We start from the raw sequence: 21559 nt of genomic DNA, 5'->3' as shown, positions 1-21559 counted from the left end.
GTGCTCAGAGCTTACTCCAGGCTCTGCACTCAGGGATCATTCCTGGGAATGCTTGCAGGACCATGTGAGATCCCAGGGATCGAACCAGAGCCAGCTGCATGTAAGTCAAGTGCCTTACCTGTTGTACTATCTCTCCTACTCCTATGTAGCAAAGTTTTTTTGGTAGATAACTTTTAAAAGATAAATTAAAGATAAGCTTTTTTTTTCTTTTGGGATCACATCGGCGATGCTCAGAGATTACTCCTAGCTCTGCAATCAAAAGAAATTACACCTGGCAGGGGCTGGAGCGATAGCACAGTGGGTAGGGCGTTTGCCTTGCACGCGGCCGACCCGGGTTTGATTCCCAGCATCCCATATGGTCCCCTGAGCACCACCAGGAGTAATTCCTGAGTGCAGAACCAGGAGTAACCCCTGCGCATTGCCAGGTGTAACCCAAAAAGAAAAAAAAAAAAAACGACAAAAAAAGAAATTATACCTGGCAGTGCGTGGGGAACCATATGATAGAGGTGATCAAATCTGGGTCAGCTGCATGCAAGGCAAATGCTCTACCCACTGTACTATCACTCCGACCCTGAAAGTTTCTATGTGAAACATTCCAATCTTTAAAAGTTGGAAATGAAAATTTGTAAGAATTTTTCTGTTTTGGGGCTACACCCAGCAGCGCTCAGAGCTTACTCCTGACTATCCTCGGGATCACTGCTGGCCGGCCGGCTCAGGGGACCAGATGAGGTGCCAGGGATTGAACCCAGGTCAGCTGTGTGTAAGGCAAACACACTAAGTGCTCACACTATTGCTCTGGCTGAGGTTTTTGTTTTTAGGCCATCCCTGTGCTCAGGGATTACTCCTGGCAGTACTGGTGTTGTGAGGTGGAAACCATATGGGACTTCAGGGATGGAACCTGGGTCAGCCACTTGCAAGGAAAGTGCCTTACTCGCTGCGCTGTTTGGCTGGAAGAATTATTTTCGTGACACTAATTTTTTTTTTCTCTTTAGGTCACACCCGGTGATGCACAGGGGTTACTCCTTGCTTATGCGCTCAGGAATTACTCCTGGCGGTGCTCGGGGGACTATATTGGATTTTGGGAGTCAAACCCAGGTCGGCAGTGTGCAAGGCAAATGCCCTACACGCTGTGCTATCGCTCCAGCCCCCCATTACAGAATTTTAATTAGTTCATCTGTAAAATGGATAGGCCTTTGTGAGGATCAGAACAGATCCGGTGCTCTAAGAATGGCACAAAGTTGGCTGATCATACAATTAAGTAGCAGCGATAAGCTTGCGTGGTTGTTGATTTAAGAAGTATGCAATCACGGAGTACGCTATCCCACGATCGGCGGGGGGCGGGGGGCCCCCCGGAAAGGTGGAAAAGATGGGAAAGCAAGAAAGAGAAGAAAGAGAATTGGTGGGGAGGCAGCAGGGTCCGCCCTCCGGGCCGGGTGCCCGCGAGAGGCCCAGGCGGGGGTTGGAGCGCACGTGGCCTATTTCGGGCGGAGCTGACTCGCTTGGCCGCGGCGGCGACCTCCGAGCCAGCCACTAGAGACGCGCCTTGGAGGTAAGTTACAATCTAACTGCGAGGACCTTAACGGCCAGGATGAGGCGGCCCCGGATCCCTGGGTACCGGGGGAGTGCGGAGGGCGCCAAGTCTGGGCTCGCCACCCGACCGATGCAGTTTGGGCCAGACGCCTGGAGCCTCTCGCTCCTCCCCCTGAGGGGCGGGACCAGGCTCCCCGGCCAATGACGGCTCGCTCTCGAGGCCCCGCCCCGCCCCGCCCCCGAAGCCTCGGCCTCGCTGAGTGCCCAACCGCCCGGGCGCCCTGGCCTGGGGCAGCGCGAGCCCCGAACCTGCGGCTGGTGAGTGCGCACACCCCGGGGTCTCCGCCCCGATCCCGCCTCCTGCCGGTGCCCTGAGGCTCCAGGCTGCCGACCCAGGCTCAGAGGAGTGACTCAGCGCGCGGAGGGTGGTGACTTGCCGGGGCTGGAGATTCGAATGTTCAAGGCCTTGAATGCCGGGATGAGTGGGGTGAACTAGTGTCTTTGGAGCTGGTCCCGGGGCAGTGGCGGGGCGTGAGACTGGGCCGGGGTGGAGGGGCGGGGGCCAGACCCAGCGACCGGAGCGCGAGAAGCCACGGCTGCCTGGGCCAGGGCCAAAGGGAGTGAAGGGGGAGGGGGCGCAGGTCCTGAGCGTCTGACCCAGCTCCCCACCCCAGGTCGCCAAAATGCCTGGCGAACAGCAGGCAGAGGAGGAGGAGGAGGAAGAGATGCAAGAGGAGATGGTGCTGCTGGTGAAGGGTGAGGAAGAGGAGGGTGAGGAGAAGTATGAGGTAGTGAAACTCAAGATCCCCATGGACAACAAGGAGGTACGTGTCCCACACTCTGGGGCCCCATTTGCCCCCCAAACCTGGCTCGGCCTCCCTCAGAATCCAGTGACCCTATTTAACCCTGCATCTCAAACCTGGAGCCTCCCCGGTGGCCCCCCTGCCCATACTGCCACACGTAGATGTCACATCTACCAGGCACTGTCCTTGGTTCTCCGTGGAGCCTGACATCTGGTGGGTCAGGCTGACAAGTCACCTGCAGCTATAGTTCTGTGTGATGGGAGCAGGCCCAGAGATGGGGACTTAATGGGGACCGAGCTGGGGTGGGGTGGGGTGGGAGGTTGGGACTCAAGTCAGGTAATGGGCACAGCTGGCTCTTGCCTCGCATTGACCGTGCCAGACAATGTTCTCAGCACACAGGCCTGTGACATCGGCAGCAGTGCCCAATTTTGCAGGTAAGGAAATAGACCCAAGGAAACGGGCAGCTTGCTCACCAGCAACCGTGGCAAGCTAGGTGAGGGATGACTTTTTTCAGACCTCTGGGAGTCTGAGGGGAAGAAGATTTCCCTGTGGCGTTTTCAGTGGCTCCGAGGAGTGAGTGGGTGCATGCAGGCGGTATGTGCAGCTGCAGCCTTGGTGCAAGGAAGCAGGATGGCAGGCGACATGAGGTTGGATCCTGCGTGTTCAAGGTTTAGAGAGAGGCATTTTAAGATCAGGATATGAGTTCCTCTTTCCCACTCGAGACCCTGATGCCACAGGTATTTTTTCCACTTCCCAGTACCCCGCAGGACATCCACCTCCAGCCCTGGCCGGGAGTGCACCTCTAGCTCTGCTAGGTTGCTGGGCCCAGACCCGCAATTCCTCCCTGCCCTGGGCCTGGTCCCAGGGAGAGGAAGTTCTGCTGCCCCCTAGTGGGTGTGGCGGGCGCTGGGTGGGGGTGGGCTGCTTTGGCTCCCTGTTCCAGTCACAGTAACTTGGTTTAGGAGTGGGGGCAGCATCGAGATGTTCCAGGGCTAGTCCCCTTCACCCTCCCTGCTCGCTGCTTGGGGGGATGCACCAGGCAGTGATCTGGGGACCATGCAGTACTGGAGATTGAGCCTGGGGCTCCAGCCCTTTGAGCCTTCTCCCCAGCCCCCAAATAACCAGATACTTGTTTTTCTCAGCTCTTCTTGGCCCATCTTCCTGGCTCAGTCCTGCCTCTTCTGGCCCTGTGGCCAGTAAGTTAAGAATTCTGGGCTGGTGCAATAGCTCAACGGGCTGATGCATGCTTTGCGTGGGGGAGGCCCCACCTGGAGCCTCGACACAGCACAGTTCACTGAGTATTCCGGTGAACCCAGCACAGCCCTGAGCACTGATGTGTGTGGGAAAGGAAGAAAGGAAGGTAGGAAGGAAGGAGGGAGGGAAGGAAGAAACAGAGGGAGGAAGGAAGGAAGGAAGGAAGGAAGGAAGGAAGGAAGGAAAGAAGGAAAGAAGGAAAGAAGGAAGGAAAGAAGGAGGGAAGAAAGGAAAGAAGGAGGGAGGGAGGGAGGAAGGGAGAGAGGAAGGATGCAAGGATGGAGGGAAGGAGGCAAGAAAGGATTTGGATTTCCAGCTCAAAGTTCCAGGGCACAAACTTCACATGTGTGAGCCCCAAGTTTGATCCCTAGCACTGCACAGTCCCAGAGTAGTCATGTGGGGAGTGACCCATGAGCACTGAGCTGTATCTATGAGCACTGCTGGCTGTGATGTCCCATCCCCCCAAAAAAATAATGATGATAATTGATTTTTTTTTTCTTTTTGGGTCACAGCCAGCGATGCACAGGGGTCACTCCTGGCTCTGCACTCAGGAATTACCCCTGGCGGTGCTCGGGGGACCATATGGGATGCTGGGAATCGAACCCGGGTTGACTGCATGCAAGGCAAACGCCCTACCCGCTGTGCTATCACTCCAGCCCCAATGATGATAATTGAAACTGCAGAGTTTAGGGTGAACTTTCATCTCATCACTTACCAGCTGTGTGACATTTAGCAAGATTCTTATTTCTTGTTTTTGTTTTTGTTTTTTGTTTTGGAGGGGGCATACCTGGTAGTGCTGAGCAATCACTCTCAGGGGTGCTCAGGGGAACATGCAGTGCCAGGGATCAAACCAGGGACTCCAGCATGCAAAGCCTGCACTCCAGTCCTTTGAGCCATCTCTCTGGCCTCTTGGCATGTTTCTTGATTTCTTTGTGCCTTAGTCTCCTTATTTGTAAGTGGGAAATAATAACAGCACCTACTTTAGGGAGGGGGATGTGAATATTTTTTTGGGGTGTGTGTGAATATTAAATGAGCTAATACTTGTTAACGAGTTAGAATTGTGTCTGGCACATAAGCACAATGCACAATATTTGCTACTATCGTTATTAATCCTTCCGAAACTTCAGGACATTGGACTACATATCTCTTCTGGAGATTTTTTTACTTTTGCTCAAGTTCTTTCTGGGAGGCTGGAGAGATGGTACAGGCTTGGTTAAGGCTTTTGCCTTGCATGTGGCTGACCCTGGTTTGATTCCTTGTACCACATGATCCCCAGAACACAAAAGTCCCCTAACTAAACAGAACAAAACAAAAAACAATCGACGTTTATTCTGAGTTTACCCTGGGATTGGGAGTAAGCAGGGGATTGGATATGAGGCCTCCAGAGAGGACTGACAGTGGGCAGGCTCTGACTCTGGGCCTTGAAGACTTAGTTAGGGGTTAGCAAGAGGAAGGGTGATGCTGGAGGTTAACAGCAGCAGCAAAGGTCCGGGAGAGATGAGTCCTGAGAAGAAATGAATGAAAAGTATGTTTTTTGACTGGAAAGAACCTTGAGTAGACCTGCCAAGCTAAGGATGGGAAGGTGGCAGGGTGGGTATCACTAGCTAGGAAAGTAACATAGGACCAGACTATAAATGGTATCATGCATGTAGCGGTGATCTAGCGTTGCTTCCAATTCTACCTCTACCATTCACTAGCTTTGTTTTGGCTTTCTCATCTATAAAATGGGATCATGAAACTAAGGTCCCTGAATTCCAGACAGAGGTGTGACCTGGGCACTTGATTTGGAGCAGGTAGGCCTTGAGAATCATCATGCACACTTCCCCAAAACTTTTAGCTCTGTGCCCGCAAGATTGTTTGTTGATTCTCAGTGCGATCCCCCTGAATGCCACTTTATCTATGAAATAGTGATGGTGACCTGCTGCCAGAGCTGATGATAATCTATGGCTTAGCTACCACTGAGCCCAAGCCCACTCAGTGTCCAGAACAGGCCTTAATTATGCTGTGCTTGGGCTGCAGGATTTTCTTTATCAAAATCCAATCTATCTGTAATGAATAGAAGAGAATTTTCTCAGGAGGGCTCTGTGCACTTCCAGCCCGGTCTTTCCCTGTTTTAACTTTCGAGCGGTTTCTTATTTCCTTTGGAATAAAGTCTCAGCTTCTACCTTGGGCGTTCTAAGCTCTTTGCCATCTGACCTTCTGTCCTGGCTTCAAATCTAATCTCTCCATCGGTACTTCAGCCTCAGAGAGACCATTTCTCAGCTCTAAAATTTTTCCCAGGTGGTCTCTGTGCCATTGGACACGCTCCCGCCTCACACTTTCTCTGAGAAGCTTTTTCTTGATTAGGATTCCTATTTCTCATTCATAGGAATTTTACCTTTTTGAGTCCCTTTGTAGATAGAAATTTTCTGTGATTATGATTTCTACATAGTGATTGCATATAAGCTCTCTCATTTGAATATTTATAACATTTGCAGGTCACACGGTATAAGCAATGAAAAGCCCTATCATGTGCCAGGTCCAGACTGCAGGAATCACGGGATGCCAGGAATTGAACCTCAGTCAGCCATGTGCAAGGCAGATGGCCTACCTACTGTAATAATCGTTCCAGCTGTGTGTTTTGGATTTTGGGTGGTGCTCAGGGATTACTCCTGGTAGTACTAGGGAAGATCACAGAAGAGCTGGCAAGCTCCCCGTGGCGTATTCGATATGCCAAATACAGTAACAATAACAGGTCTCTTTCCTCTGACCCTGAAAAGAGCCTCCAATTGTTGGGAAAAACAAGTAAGGAGAGGCTGCTAAAATCTCAGGGCTGGGACAAATGGAGACATTACTGGCACCTGCTCGAGGAAATCGATGAACAATGGGATGACAGTGATGACAGTGATATAGGCACCTCCCTCACTATTTTGATTGTTTTGTTGCTCAGGGATTACTCCTGGCTTGATGCTTGGGGGGTTATTCCCAGAGGTACTGGGGACCATGCAGTGCCAGGAGCCCCTGAATACCTAAAGCATATGTGCTCTAGCCTGTTGAACTGTCTTCCCCACCCCATAGATTAGATTTCTTTTTTTTTGGTGGGGGGAGGTGGGGCATACCCTGTGGTGCTCAGGGCTTACTCCTGACTCTGTGCTCAGGAATTAGTCCTGGTGGACTTCTGATCCATATCGGGTGCTGGGAATTGAATCTGGGCCAGCGGTGTGCAAGGCAAATGCCCTGTTCACTGTCCTGTCTCTCTAGCCCCCTAGATCAGGTTGCTTAATTTTAGTTTGGTTTTGGTTTCATGGTACTGGATATTGAACTGAGGACCTCACACGTGCCAGGCAAATTACTGCTAAGCTCCAGCTCTGGCCTCAGGTGTCTTTGTTTTGTTTTTGTTTTGGGGCCAAACCCTGTGATGCTCCAGAGTTACTCCCAGCTTTGCACTCAGGAATTACTCCTGGGAGCACTAGGGAAGCCACACGGGGTGTCGGGATTGAGTTGGGTCAGGCCCATGCAAAGCAAACTCTCTGCCTGCTGTCCTATCTCTCCAGCCCCTGGCCTCCGGTTCCTAATTTAGAACATCCATTGAAGTCATCTAGGGATCTTATTAAATTAAAGATGATGTGTGATTCAGTAGGCCTGGGATGGGACTTGAGATGCTGCCTTTTTATTTTGGGCCACAGCTGGCTGTGCTCAGGGCCTAATCCTGGCTGGCATTCGGGAATCACTCCTGATGGGGCTCAGGAAAGACAAGCACCCTGCCCACTATACTATCCTTTCCGAGCTGAGATTCTGCGTTTCTAACAAATTCCCTGTGATGCTGATGGGGTGTGTGGATTATACTTCCAGTGATTCAGTAGTTGGTTGCTAGAGTAGCCTTTCCTTTATTTATTTTATTTTTTTTTATTTTTGGGTCACACACAGGGGTTACTTCTGGCTTTGCACTCAGGAATCACTCCTGACGGTGCTAGGGGACCATACGGGATGCTGGGAATCGAACCTGGGTTGGCTGCGTGCAAGGCAAGTGCCCTACCCGCTGTGCTATTGCTCCAGCCCCCTAGAGTAGCCTTTCTTAATTGGAGGCTATATAGATTCTTGTGGACCCCCAGGATATTCCAACGGGGCCACAGGTAAAAGTTGTGCAAACGATGGCTAGAGAGATAGTACAGAGGTTAAAGTGCTTGCTTTGCATACGGCCGGCCTAGTTTGATCCCCAGTACCTCATATCAGGAGTGACCCCCTGAGCACAGAGCCAGAGGTAAGCCTAGAACACCACGTCATGTGGCCCTCAAACAGACAAACAAAAACAAAAAACGATTCCCCAGCACCATATCTGGTCTTCTGAGCACTGCCAGTGGTCACAACTGAGTATTTTCAGAGCATCGCCAAGTATGACCCAAAAACTGAAAAAGAAAAAAATATTACTTATTATAGGGTACCATGTAAATACCTATTTATTGTAGCTTTAAATCTTAACAGTTGTAGGGGCTGGAGCCATAGCACAGCGGGTAGGGCGTTTGCCTTGCACGCGGCCGACCCGGGTTCAAATTCCAGCATCCCATATGGTCCCCTGAGCACTGCCAGGAGTAATTCCTGAGTGTAGAACCAGGAGTAACCCCTGTGCATTGCCGGGTGTGACCCAAAAAGAAAAAAAAAATCTTAACAGTTGTAGATTTTGTTTTTCTAGATTTTCAGAGAGATAGAGAACACATGGGTTTCCCGGGGGTGGGGGTGGGGGGAGGGGGGAAAGCCACATTGCACATTGTAGAATATTAATCATGTAGGTCCTTGGATAGAGAACAGGTAGCTTAGTGGTGTGGAGCTGGAGGCCCGGCCTCAATCCCCAGCACCATATGGTCACCTGAACACTGCTAGGGAAACCCTAAAGCACAGCCCACTGTGACCAAATATCCCCCACACACACACCAAGAAAAAAGTCCTTTAACGATCACTTACTCAGGAATTCCCAAGTTTCTGTCACATGCATATCCCCCACCTACTGTCCTAATTTTTTTAAAGCTGTTCTTCAGATAGAATTAAAATTCCCTTGTTAAATAACTTAATCTTCATTTAAGAATAATATTGAATTTGGGGGTGTCATGTAATCTATTATTTTTCTTTTTTTTTTTTTGCTTTTTGGGTCACACCCAGCAATGCTCAGGGGTTACTCCTGGCTTTGCACTCAGGAATTACTCCTGGCAGTGCTTGGGGGACCATATGGGATGCCGGGGATTGAACCCAGGTCGGCTGCGTGCAAGGCAAATGCCCTACCTGCTGTGCTATCGCTCCGGCCCCCTAATCTATTATTTTTCTAACAAATCCAGGATTTATTTATTTATTGAATAAAATAATGAAAATTTGCAGGGCTGGAGTGATAGCACAGCAGGTGAGGCACTTGCCTTGCACACAGCTGACCCAGGTTCAGTCCCTGGCATCCCATTTTGTCCTCCATGCACTGTCAGAAGTGATTCCTGAGTGCAGAGCCAGAAGTAACCCCTGAGTACTGCTGTGTATGTACAGTGCATAGGGTGCTTTGTCTTGCACGTGGCCAACCCTGGTTTGATCCCTGGCATCCCATAAGGTTCCCGGAGCTTCCCAGGAGTGATCCCTGAGTTCAGCGCCAAGAGTGACCTCTGAGCATTATTAGGTGTGGCCCCCAAGTAAAAAACTGAAATTTTTCAGTTTGCCTACATAACATTTAAATCCTGTTTCACCCAGTGGACTCCTCCTGTCTAGCTGGGAACTTCTGACCTTGCCTCGCCTCATCTGCCTCCAGTTCCTTAGGACAGAGGAAGGATGCTGGGGTCTTAACAAATTAGGCTTAGTCCTTCTTTTAATTTTATGTTTTTGCTTTCTGGGTCATACCTGGTATGCTCAGGGCTTACTCCTGGCTCTGTACTCAGGGCTTACTCCTGGAGGTGCTCGGGGGACTGTATGGGATACTGAGGATTGAACTTGGGTTGGCTCTGGCCCTGTCTCAGCCCCTCTTACCAGGATTATTTCTGGGGCATCCAAAGTCCCTTCCTGGAGCTGGACATACTAAGGGTTGCGGTGTGAAGATCCATAATCTGAGCCCAGCATAAGGTATTCCTCAGGCTGGTAAAGCTGTTTAATTAAATTAATTTATTTTTGGGTTTTGGACCACACCTGGTGATGCTCAGAGTTTACTTCTGGCTCTACACTCAGGAATCACTCCTGGCAGGGCTTGGGGGACCATATGGGATGCTGGGGATTGAACCCTGGTCAGCTGTGTGCAAGGCAAATGGCTTACCTGCTGTACTGTCACTGTCATCCTGTTGCTCATCGATTCGTTCAAGCGGTACCAGTAACATCTCTCATTGAGAGACTTATTGTTACTGTTTTTGGCATATCCAATACGCACGGGTAGCTTGCCAGGCTCTGCCGTGTGGGCTCCATACTCTCAGTAGCTTGCCGGGCTCTCCGAGAGGGGCGGAGGAATTGAACACGGGTTGGTGGCGTGAAAGGCGAAAGCCCAACCTCTGTGCTATCGCTCCAGCCCTGTTGTACTATCACTCTAAACCCTGGTAAGGCCATTTTAAAGAAAGATACCTAGGAGGAAAGGCCAAAATGAGAAAACTTCTCTTCACAATGACTGATACATTGAAATAAACCCAGTAGATACCAAAACCAGGACAAGACCCGAAAGTGTGACCTTGAATTTGAGTTGTGCCAAGCCTGCTATGGAGTTTCTTATTTTAAGGTATCAATTTAATTTTAACTCTGAATGTCTCTTGGAGAGATGGGGGGGGGGGATGAGGTCAGCCTCCACCAGTGCTCGGGGGCAATACAGTCGGAGAGATCACACAGTGGGTTCAGTTCACAGACTGCTTCAGGTCCCTGGAGCACTGACAGGAGTGATCCCCAAGCACAGAGCCTGGAGTCAGCACTGAGCACCACTGGGTGTGGGGCCCTCCCCTGCACAAAAATATTTAAAACTTTACATTGCAATGCATACTGAGCTGTAATAAACCTAATTGCTCTTATCATTGTATGGATTCTTTCTCGATATAACCCTGGTGCTCAGGGATCACTTCTGGTGGTGCTCTGGGGACCACATGATGTGATTCTGGGGGTCAAACCCAGCTTGGAGGCATGTAGAGCATGTGCTTTAACCATTGTACTATCTCCCTAGTTCCTGGACCCTTTTTTTGGGTGTGGGGGGTGTCCTACACCCCTACAAATGCCCAGGGGCTCCTCCTAGCTCAGTGCTGGGGTGAGGGCAAGGGGGGAGTCACTCCAGTGGTGCTTGGGGGATTGTGCCGTGCTGGAGATCAAACTGAGGCCTCCTGCACACACAGCATGCGCTCCAGTTTGCTGAGCCATCTGTGTGGCCTGTACAGACTCCAAAATTCCCTGGGCTGTTTTCCCAGCCTGATTTACCAAACTGCCTTGATTTCAAATTTCTGAGTTGATTACCAAAGGCTACTGCATCTTGAAGGCCTTCAAGTCGCTAATCTGGAACTTACAGAAGGAAAAGGCCTCGGTGCTCTCTGGGGGTCATTTAGCTGTGCTTTACCTATTTCCCTTCGCTTGCTCATGGATTAATGTGCCTCACTGCTTGGCCCACCTCACTTTTGCTGGGTGAGCATTCTTTCTAACAAGGGAGCGATGTGCCCATGGCAGTCCCCTTTATTTATTTATTTTTTATATTTTGCTTTTTGGGTTACACCCAGTGATGCACAGGGGTTACTTCTGGCTCTGCACTCAGCAGTTACTTCTGGCGGTGCTCAGGGGGCCATATGGGGTGCTGGGAATCAAACCCAGGTCGGTTGTGTGCAAGGCAAATGCCCTCCCACTGTGCTATCGCTCCAGCCCCCTCCCCTTTATTTTAGTGTAACATGTTTTCCCTTTCCCTGCTCCTTACAAAAGCATTTTTTCCCTTTTTTTTTTTTTCTGATTTTTGTCTTGAGAAGCCCAGGCCTCACGAAACTGGCCTGTTTCCTACTATCTCCATTTTAGACTTCATTATAGTCAGTGGGTCTTCCCTTGCTTTCTTCACAGCTGCAGCATGACTGGTGCTTGCTTTTCAGCTTGCTGAAGAGCCTGGACTCCTGGCCTCGTTCTGTCGCCAGGCTCTCAGCTGCTCCCAGCCTCCCTTGCTGGCTGTCCCCTGTCTGCCCATTCCCTGTGTGATCTGCTCTTATTCTGAGACTTTAAAAACCATCTGCAGGGGCCAGAGCATGGTACACTGGATTGGGCACTTGCCTTGCCTGTGGCTGACCCGGGTTCGATTTCTGGCACTCCATAAGGTCCCTAGGAGTGACTTCTGAATGCAGAGCTAAGAGTAAGCCCCAGGCATCACTGGGTGGACCCCAAAAGCAAAAATAAATAACCATCTGCAGGCTGACAGTTTCCTGATTAAATCTCCAATCTAGGCTTTTCTTTTAGGCTCTGAATTAAAGATACAATCAAAATCCAGCCAATCAATTGAATCTAATCTTTTCATCAAATCTCTTATCTTCAACCCCCAAATATGCAGACGTAGACCTCTTCACTTTGCATCTCCCGGCCGGCAGGCCAGTGTCTTCTCTTACCAGGCTCCCGTTTCTGCCCTTGACCTTCCCTCATATCAGCATCCCGGGGCAGCCATCTCAAATAAGTCTGACCCTCACAGTGGAACTGCCCACTGGATCCCTGGCTCGCTCACAGCCACGCCCGTGCATTCTGCGCTAAGCACTTCTTGCCATTCCTGGAACTCGGCAGGCAGCTCCTGCCTCAGGACCTTGCTGCTCACTCTGTAGGCCGTTCCCCTCTCCATTACATCTTTGTTTTGACCAGGAAGGTCTTCTGTCGTTTGGCTTTGTCTCGAACACCACTGAAATTTGTAGCATCCTAATCTTTCTGAAAGCAGGAATCTGGCGTTTTAAATAGTGTCAGCCACGTGGTCTTGCTCAGTGTTTGTTGAGTGAATAAAGACTAGACAGTAGATAGTGTGACATCTGCCTCCCTGAGTGGATCTCCTTGAATGTCCACAAGCTTCCTAGGGAGTGGGCACTGCTGCCGTCGCCGTCTGACAAACGGGGCGCTCGGAGACCCATGTCTCCGGTTCCCGGGCTTAGGGGTCAGCGCTGACCTGTCCCCTCTCCCCGCAGGTCCCGAGCGAGGCGCCAGCGCCGCCTGCCGACCCGGCGCGCCCGCACGCGTGCCCGGACTGCGGCCGCGCCTTTGCGCGCCGCTCCACGCTGGCCAAGCACGCGCGCACGCACACGGGCGAGCGGCCCTTCGCGTGCACCGAGTGCGGCCGGCGCTTCTCGCAGAAGTCGGCGCTGACCAAACACGGCCGCACGCACACGGGCGAGCGGCCCTACGAGTGCCCCGAGTGCGACAAGCGCTTCTCGGCCGCCTCGAACCTGCGGCAGCACCGGCGGCGCCACACGGGCGAGAAGCCGTACGCGTGCGCGCACTGCGGCCGCCGCTTCGCGCAGAGCTCCAACTACGCGCAGCACCTGCGCGTGCACACGGGCGAGAAGCCGTACGCGTGCCCGGACTGCGGACGCGCCTTCGGCGGCAGCTCGTGCCTGGCGCGCCACCGGCGCACGCACACGGGCGAGCGGCCGTACGCCTGCGCCGACTGCGGCACGCGCTTCGCGCAGAGCTCGGCGCTGGCCAAGCACCGGCGCGTGCACACGGGCGAGAAGCCGCACCGCTGCGCCGTGTGCGGCCGGCGCTTCGGCCACCGCTCCAACCTGGCGGAGCACGCGCGCACGCACACCGGCGAGCGGCCCTACCCGTGCGCCGAGTGCGGCCGGCGCTTCCGCCTCAGCTCGCACTTCATCCGGCACCGCCGCGCGCACATGCGGCGCCGCCTCTACATCTGTGCGGGCTGCGGCCGGGACTTCAAGCTGCCCCCCGGCGCCGCGGCTGGCACCGCCACCGAGCGCTGCCCAGACTGCGAGGGCAGCTGAGCAGCCGATCGGGTCCGCGCGCGCGCGCGCGCGGGTGGGGGTGGGGGGCTGCGGAGGGGCGCCCCGGGGGCGGGATGGCCGGCCCGGCTGCCCTGAATGTGGGAGGCGGGATGAATCCCTTACCTGGGTCCTGGGAAATCGTGCCCACCTTCCTTCGCTTCATCCTCTCGGCCCGTGTTAGTGAATAAAGTATTATATCCTCACCTGCCTGTGCCTCTGAGTGAGGGGGGCGGGGAGCGGGCTGGTCCCAGGCTCTGGCCCTGTATTGAGTTCTTGGGAAGCACAGGTGGGGCTGCCAAATCAGTAGGGCTCTGGGAACTGGGCTTGTGTGTGGGATCACCTTATACTTGGTCCTTAAATAGCCTCAAGGCGAAGGGTCCAGCAGCAGCGCAGGCTCGCTAATAGCTCCCTCCTGCAGCGGCAAAGAGCAGGAGTGAACGAACCTTCCCTGCACTGTTTTGATTTATGGGCCACACCTTGCAATGTTCAGGGGTTACTCCTGGCTCTGCACTCAGGATCATTTCTGGTGATGCTCGGAGGACCATATGGGATGCCGAGAATTGAACCTGTTTTAGCAGTCTGGAGGACCAATGCCTTACACGCTGTGTCATCTCACAGCCCCTCTCCCCCCCGCTTTTTCTTTGGGGTCACACGCAGGATTGCTCAGGGCTCAGTAGTGCCAGGGATTAAATTGGAGCATTAACCCCTGTACTCTCTCAGGCCCCCACTGAGTTAAAGCTTTCAGTGTTTCGTTATTAGCTCACTTTGATCCTCAAAATTAAACGAAAAAGCCAGTTGTGTCTGTGACAGGCACTTCCGCCAGTGCTCAGGGGAACATTTGATGCCAGGATCTAACCAGGCCTCCCATACATGTGCACAAACCCTATCTCCCTGGTGGGGTAGGGAAATCTGCATGAAGAAAGACAGGTCTTGAATTCATTCTTGGCCTTGCAGGGAAGACCTCAGATGTATTTCAGGTGCTCAGGACTAGAATTTATTCCTGGCTCTGCACTCAGGAATTGCTCCTGGTGAAGCTCAGGGGACCATATGGCGTGTCTGACTGAACCTGGGTTGGTCACATGCAAGGCGAGCTGTAGTCTCTCCAGCCCACATCTGCACTGTCTGACCTCGAGGGAGTGAGGTCGTTAATGAGTAAGAATGAGACAGGCAAAGGAGAAATCCTCATCTCAATTATTTGGAAAGAGGTTTGGCGAGACAATGAAAGCAGGTGAAAAGGTCTTTTCTCTGCACCATCCGTCCTCCGGAGGGAGCCCACCACAGCGACCTCAGAAAGGGAAGCAATGTTTGGAAGGGAAGGAGGGCACACCCAATATGGCATTGGGAGGGCAGGGGCCTTTAGGGGGCTGGGGTGGTGTTGATGGAAGGACCCAAGCCCAAGAAGAAAGGAAGCCGTATTCCCCACATCAGATCCTGATCCAAATTTATAATGGGGGTCCAGCTGGGGTCTAGGCCCAAGCCTGCCTTAACCATTGATGTTTCCTGCTTTGGACCCCCCAAAATTTTGAGTTCAGAAGGCAAACAGGTACTAATGATGGCAGGGCCAGGGCGACAGCTCAAAGGGCTGGAGCCCATGGTTAACATGCTAATTCCTGGCTCATCCAGCACGGCATGGTCTCCTAAGCACCACTGGGAGTGACCCCAAAACCAAAAGAGGAAAAAAACCCAGCAAAATTATTTAGTACCCCTACTGTGCGAGGCACTGTATTAAGATGTATTAGACCTACAGCCCTGCCAAGTAGGTATAGTGTCATTTTGCAGATGAGCTAACTCAGGTGCAAAGATGAAGTAATGTGAAAATGCTCCTAAACAGGGGCTGAAGTGATAGCACAGCGGGTAGGGCGTTTGCCTTGCACGTGGCTGACCCGGGTTCGAATCCCAGCATCCCATATGGTCCCCTGAGCACCGCCAGGGGTAATTCCTGAGTGCATGAGCCAGGAATGACCCCTGTGCATTGCCAGGTGTGACCCAAAAAGAAAAAAAGAAAAGAAAGAAAAGAAAATGCTCCTAAACAATCCTGGATCTCAAATTTAGATTTTTGGGGTGGGTGTTGGGAGCACAGCTGGTGGTGTTTGGGACTCCCACATGCAAAGCAAGTGCTCTAGCTCTTCAATCCATGCCCTGGCCCCGGAATCTGAGTTCTTAACCAACACAGCATGTAGTCCTTGAGCTTCTTTTGAGGCTAAGAACAGGGGAGGAAACTGTGTGAAACCTTAGAGGGAAATTGCTAGAAATCGCTAGCAGTCGGGTTTCTCTGTTCTACAGGAGGGAGGTACCACCAACAGGAACACAGGAATCAGGGCTCAGAGGCATCGCTGGCTCCTCTTGAGCAACTTCTGAGTCTCCCCTGCCTCCCGACCCCCAACTCTGAAGAATCTAGAAGTTGTTAACTACAACTTCTACTGAGAAAAAGGTTTATTGACTTCTGGAAAGTGTTGGGATCTCAGAAAGGTTGGGGCCCCCCAATCTATTAAGAAAGAAAGGACTAGAAGGAAGTTCCATGGCCAGGTACCCTCCGCTCCTTGGGTGCCATGCTTAATCAGAGGGTCCGTGCCCATGTTCTAGGTTGACGACTGGTGTGCAGGCCCCACGGTCTGGTCTTCAGATGTGGCCTCAAGGGGCAAGTCCGTGTACTTGCGGGCGGAGCCTCGGGACAGATGCACTGGGTAGTGGCGCCGGTTGATGTCCATCTTGGCGAGCACTGCCTGGGGCAGATCCACACGGCAGCGGGCTGCTAGTGCCACCAGGTAAATGAGGACGTCACTAAGTTCCTCTTGAAGGGCTGCCCGATCCCGGGGGGGCCAAGCTTGGGGGCCTGGCTCCTCATCAGGCTTCCACTGACTGAGGATAGAACATACAGGTTGGTGTGTGTGTGTGTGTGGGCACACACACACTGCCCCCCCACAAGGATCCCACTGAGGACAACATACAGGTCAGTATGCACATACACACGCACGCTGGCTATGACAATGGGCTCTACCTTCTCAAAAGCACCCAATCCTTGTAGCAGTGAACTTCCTCCCAAGGAAACTCACCGCATCCAGGCCCTGAGCAGAGAGAGGGGTGGATCTGGTATGCCAGCTGATGTTCTGTTTTGGGTTTTTTTTTTTTTTCTTTTTTGGGTCACACCTGGCGATGCACAGGGGCTACTCCTGGCTCTGCACTCAGGAATTACTCCTGGCGGTGCTCAGGGGACCATATGGGATGCTGGGAATCGAACCCGGGTCAGCCGCGTGCAAGGCAAACGCCCTACCTGCTGTGCTATTGCTCCAGCCCCTATTTTGGGTTACACCCAGCTATGCTCAGTGGTAACTCCTGCCTCTGCACTCACTAGCAGTGCTCGGGCGACCATATGAGATACCAGGGATTGAACCTGGGTCTGCAGTGTGCAAGGCAAACACCCTCCCTGTGGGGCCCCCTGTCAGTGATGTTCACGTGGAACGCTGTTCCTTCCCGAGCCAAGGAGCCTCTCAAGAGAACATTTCACTCGACAAGACCTGATTCTCCCCTCGGCCCTGGTACATGTTTTAGAATAAACAGATTCTATAAACTAAAAAAAAAAAACAAAAACCGGGGGTTGGAATGATAGTACAGCAGATAGGGCGTTTGCTTTGCACTCGAATGACCTGGGTTCAAATGCCAGCATCCCTTAGGTCCCCTGAGCACCACCAGGAGCAATTCCTGAGTGCAGAGCCAGGAGTAACCCCTAATTACTGCTGGGTGTGACCCAAAAAGGGGAAAGAAAAAAAAAAAACCACAAAAAACAAAACCAAAAAAAAACTGAATAGTCTCATCCTGGACGAGCCTCAGACCTGGACCACTATTTTATCTACTACTGCACTGGTGTCATTTTGGGGGGGCTGGGGGGTCCATGCCCAGTGGTTCTTGTGGACCATGTGGTGCCAGGGATGGAGCGCAGCCGAGGTTCCAGCCCTCTGAACCATGTCCCTGCCTCGCCATCACTGTTGGCAGTGACCCCAAGTTTCATGCATTCAAGGAAAGTGCTCCACCACCGAACCATGTCTCTGGCCCAGTGCTCATCTTTGAAAAGCATTAAGTACATTTTCTCTCTCCTGCTAAAACTCCCCAGTGGTGCTGAGAATAAAATCCAGGCTGGGGAATTGGCACAGCCGCAGAGCACATGCATGAAGCTCGGGCACAGTGAAGAAACAGCCTCCACCCGCACAATCCCCCATCCTGATGAGCTCGCTCCTGCTTTCCCAGTGTCGCCGTCTACAGCTCTCCCTCGAGCTCCCCTCCTAAAGCCACTTTGCCTTCAGTGTCCTACAAACGGACAAGACCGTCACATGGTCCTTTGCTTACTGCTCCCTTTGCCTTGAGGTTTGATTTGTTTTTGTTTTAGGGCCACACCTGGCAGTTCTCAGGGTTTACCCCTGGCTTTGCACTCCTGGCAGGTTTGGGGGACCATGTGGGGTGCTGGGGATCAAATCTAGGTCATGTGTGTGCCAGACAAGTGTCCCACCCACTGTACTATCACTCAACCCTCCTCTGCCTTGCTCCTCCTGCTCCCTACTCCTCTGGCTCAGAATATTTTTTCCCTTCAATGTCAGGTATCAAACTAATACCTCATACATGAACACCAGCAGGAACCACATCCCCAGCCTGCCACTGCATTTTTTTTTTTTTTTGGTTTTTGGGTCACACCCGGCGATGCACAGGGGTTACAATCCTGGCTCATGCACTCAGGAATTACTCCTGGCGGGGCTTGGGGGACCATATGGGATGCTGGAAATCGAACCCGGGTCAGCCGCGTGCAAGGCAAACGCCCTACCCGCTGTGCATTTTATTTCTAACTCGTTTGCTTATTCTCTTTGCAACACGAAGGTGGAAATCAAAGTCTTGCTCTCTTGATTCTGGAGAATCTAACAGAGGCTCAAACGCCTGTTCCGAACAGTTCCAAACAGCTCGCCCGCTTGCACATCTCCGTGCCCTAGTTTCTCCATCCCACAGCAGCTGTCCTGGTCCCGCATGATCAGAGCAGCTGCCTCACCAGCTGCTTCAAGCCTCACTGATCCGTTTCCCTGCAGAAACAGTGATCGCCCTACTACTCAAACCTGGGCAGGTGGACAAATTCCATCACTTCCTAACCCTGGTTCTCTCTGGGTTCATTCACAGCCTGCCCTTCTTCTCCAAAGCCCTTTCATTGCAGCTGTCTCCTGAGTTCTAGGCACACGACACAGAGAATGAAACAGACTCCACAAATCCTTTCTCCTCGAGAGCCTTTCTAGAGGCACCTGCATTTCACCTCTCCTTTGCCACCTCTGCCTTCACAGATGTAATCTCGCCTGTGGAAAGCCCCAGCAAGTCTTCTCTAAAATAAAGAGAGGGGGCTGGAGCAATAGCACAGCAGGTAGGGTGTTTGCCTTGCACGCGGCCAATCCAGGTTCGATTCTCAGCATCCCATATGGTCCCTGCCAGGACTAATTCCTGAGTGCATGAGCCAGGAGTAACCCCTGTGCATCACTGGATGTGACCCAAAAAGCCGAGAGAGAGAGAGAGAGAGAGAGAGAGAGAGAGAGAGAGAGAGAGAGAGAAACCTTCCTTTCCACCCCAGAGGTAAGGTAAAAGGTGCTACCATCTCTCTCTTTTTGTTTTTTTTTTGGCTCTTTGGGTTACACCTAGTGATGCTCACGGGTTACTCCTGGCGGTGTTTGGGGGTTCACATGGGATGCTGGGGATCAAACCGAGGTCGGCCACATGTAAGGCGAACACCCTACCTGCTGCACTATAGCTCTGTCCTCAACTACCATCTTTTAAAATTAGTAAGCACATTTAATCTCTCCCCTCTGATCATCCCAGTGATGCTTGGAATAAAATCCAAACTCTGGGGGATGGAGAGAAGGTAGGGCACTTGTCTTCGTTCCACAGTACCCCAGAAGGTTTCCTGAGCTCTGACAAGAGTGATTCCTGAGCAGAGAGCCAGAGTTGGGTGTGGTCCAAAAACCAAATCAAATTCCCCAAAACCCAAACTCAATGGCTCAATAGTAGAGCAAATGCATTACATGCCTTATATGTGTGAAGCTCTGGTTCCATCCCTGGCATTGCAAATAAACAAAAACCTACCCAGGGGCTGGAGCGATAGCAAAGCAGGTAGGGTGTTTGCCTTGCACACGGCAGACCCGGGTTCCATTCCAAGCATCCCATATGGCCCCTGAGCACCGCCAGGAGTAATTCCTGAGTGCAAAGCCAGGAGGTAACCCCTGTGCATTGTCAGGTGTGACCCAAAAAGTAAAAAAACAAAAACCAAAACCAAAACCAAACCCAAAACCTACCCAGTGTCCTGCATGGGCTCCTTTCTGCCCTTCCAGTGTCAGCGTCTACACTGGAGTACACAATTTACACTGGAGCCTACACTGTCTACACCTGGATCTGCCTTGGTGTTTACACAGCTTTTCCCTTCTCTAGCAGACTGGCTATCCTTAGAGGGCAGAGCAATTGCGTCATCTCTGTATCATCCCGGCTCTGAGCCTGACACTAAAGCAGAGGAAGTGAAGTCCTGGATATTTGATAATCAAATTTCGATGACACTTCTCCTCCCCACCCCCTCCACACACTTCCAGAAAGCCTTGTGTCTACTCACAAAAGCTCTGCCAGCTCCCCCACTTCCCCCACCAGGGCCAGGAGAAGGTTCCGAGGCTGTTGGAACTGTTCCCAGTCTCGTTCAGCAGTAAATTCAGCATGGAGGCGACGGCTGGAAGAGGAGAAGAAAGCCCAGGTCCCAACGTTAACGGGAGGGGAAGGAAACTCAGGGCCCATCTCAGTGTTATGAAAGGGGGACCCGGGGACATATGACCAAGGGATTCAACTATTTCTTTGGATGGCCTCAAGTAATTTCTTCTCCAAGATGAGGTTCTTGGTTTCTTCATCTATAAAATGGGTGCATCCCTTATTCTATCTCCTACAGCTTCAATTTCATCCTCGCGTAATGCCCCCAACTCTGCATCTCTGCATCCTACCGGGCTTACAGAGTGCAGTTCCACAGGCATTTGCCAGAAGACGCCTTCCTTGATTTCCTCCAGCAAGAAATCTCTCCCACCTCTCGGGCTTTGCATATGGCAGAGGGGTAGAGGAGCCTAAGGACCTATTTCCTATTTACCCAGGTTTGGGCTTTGGTTCTAATCTTGCTCACCAGGAGCCACGATTTCTCTGGCCTCAGGTATGCACTGCTAAACTTTTTGCACACAGGCTTGAAAGTTCGCCCCAGGGAGCCGGCTAAGCCGGGACCCAAGCATGTAACCGGAAGTTTTCCAGCCCACGTGGAGGGACCCTCCCTACGATGGAGAAGGGGGCGACCTCTCCAGCCCAGACGGGGTGAGGACGGCTTACATGTCCTCGAGCGTGGGCTCCGGGCTGAAGCTGAAAGAACCGGCCGCAGCAGTGCCGCTCTCTTGCCCCGTGTCCCCACACGCCTTCCCTCCCGAGGCAGACATGCCGCCCACCACGCCGCAGCAGGGACCGCAGAGGACGCGGCGCCAAGCTCGGAGCCCGCCTCCGCCGAGACCGCCAATCCCAGGTGCTCACGGTGGCTTCACGGGGCGGAGTCGCAGGGAAAACCAATTACATAGGCGGAGTTCACTAGAGCCCGCCTCTCACCGGACTGGACCAATCAGGGCTTCTAGCGTTCGCTCCTCGGCCTAGGTCCTCTAATTCTTAGATTCTTAAAGAGATAGGAGCCATAAACGACCGGGGTAAAGACAAAGGGCAGAGGGGTGGGAGAGCGCAAGCGCGTCACCTCTTTTGTGGGCGCCAGAGGGCGCCAGAGCGAAATGGTGACGCAGGGAGCTAGAGGGCAGAGGGAATTTGGGGCAGGAGTGATAGCACAGCGGGGAGGGCGTTTGCCTTGCACGCGATAGACTCGGGTTCGATTCCCAGCATCCCTATGTGGTCTCCTAAGCACCGCTAGGAGTAATTCCTGACTGCAGAGTCAGGAGTAACCCCTGTGCATCGCCGGGTGTGACCCAAAAAGAAAAAAAGGAAGGGGAATTTGATTTAAGGATGCAGGAATATCTACAGAATACAGTTGGG

General features: G+C 52.4%; 2 protein-coding genes across 2 annotated transcripts; one reads left to right on the top strand and one right to left on the bottom strand.

Moving 5' to 3' along the window:
• Positions 1 to 1713: 1713 nt before the first annotated feature.
• On the top strand, positions 1714 to 13698 carry ZNF771 (zinc finger protein 771). Its single transcript, XM_004615878.2, has 3 exons — positions 1714 to 1848; positions 2205 to 2354; positions 12683 to 13698. Exons 1-3 carry the CDS (start codon positions 1732 to 1734, stop codon positions 13493 to 13495), a joined length of 1080 nt encoding a protein of 359 aa, XP_004615935.2. The 5' UTR covers positions 1714 to 1731; the 3' UTR covers positions 13496 to 13698.
• A 1814-nt stretch (positions 13699 to 15512) lies between these two features.
• Positions 15513 to 21030, bottom strand: DCTPP1 (dCTP pyrophosphatase 1). Its single transcript, XM_004615950.2, has 3 exons — positions 20861 to 21030; positions 20115 to 20225; positions 15513 to 16354 (listed from the first exon to the last, which is right to left on the bottom strand). Exons 1-3 carry the CDS (start codon positions 20962 to 20964, stop codon positions 16075 to 16077), a joined length of 495 nt encoding a protein of 164 aa, XP_004616007.2. The 5' UTR covers positions 20965 to 21030; the 3' UTR covers positions 15513 to 16074.
• Positions 21031 to 21559: the final 529 nt, after the last annotated feature.

This window comes from Sorex araneus, chromosome 4 (genome assembly GCF_027595985.1).
Source record: "Sorex araneus isolate mSorAra2 chromosome 4, mSorAra2.pri, whole genome shotgun sequence".
Lineage (NCBI taxonomy): Eukaryota > Metazoa > Chordata > Mammalia > Eulipotyphla > Soricidae > Sorex > Sorex araneus.
This window is presented reverse-complemented; position numbering and strand designations above follow the sequence as displayed.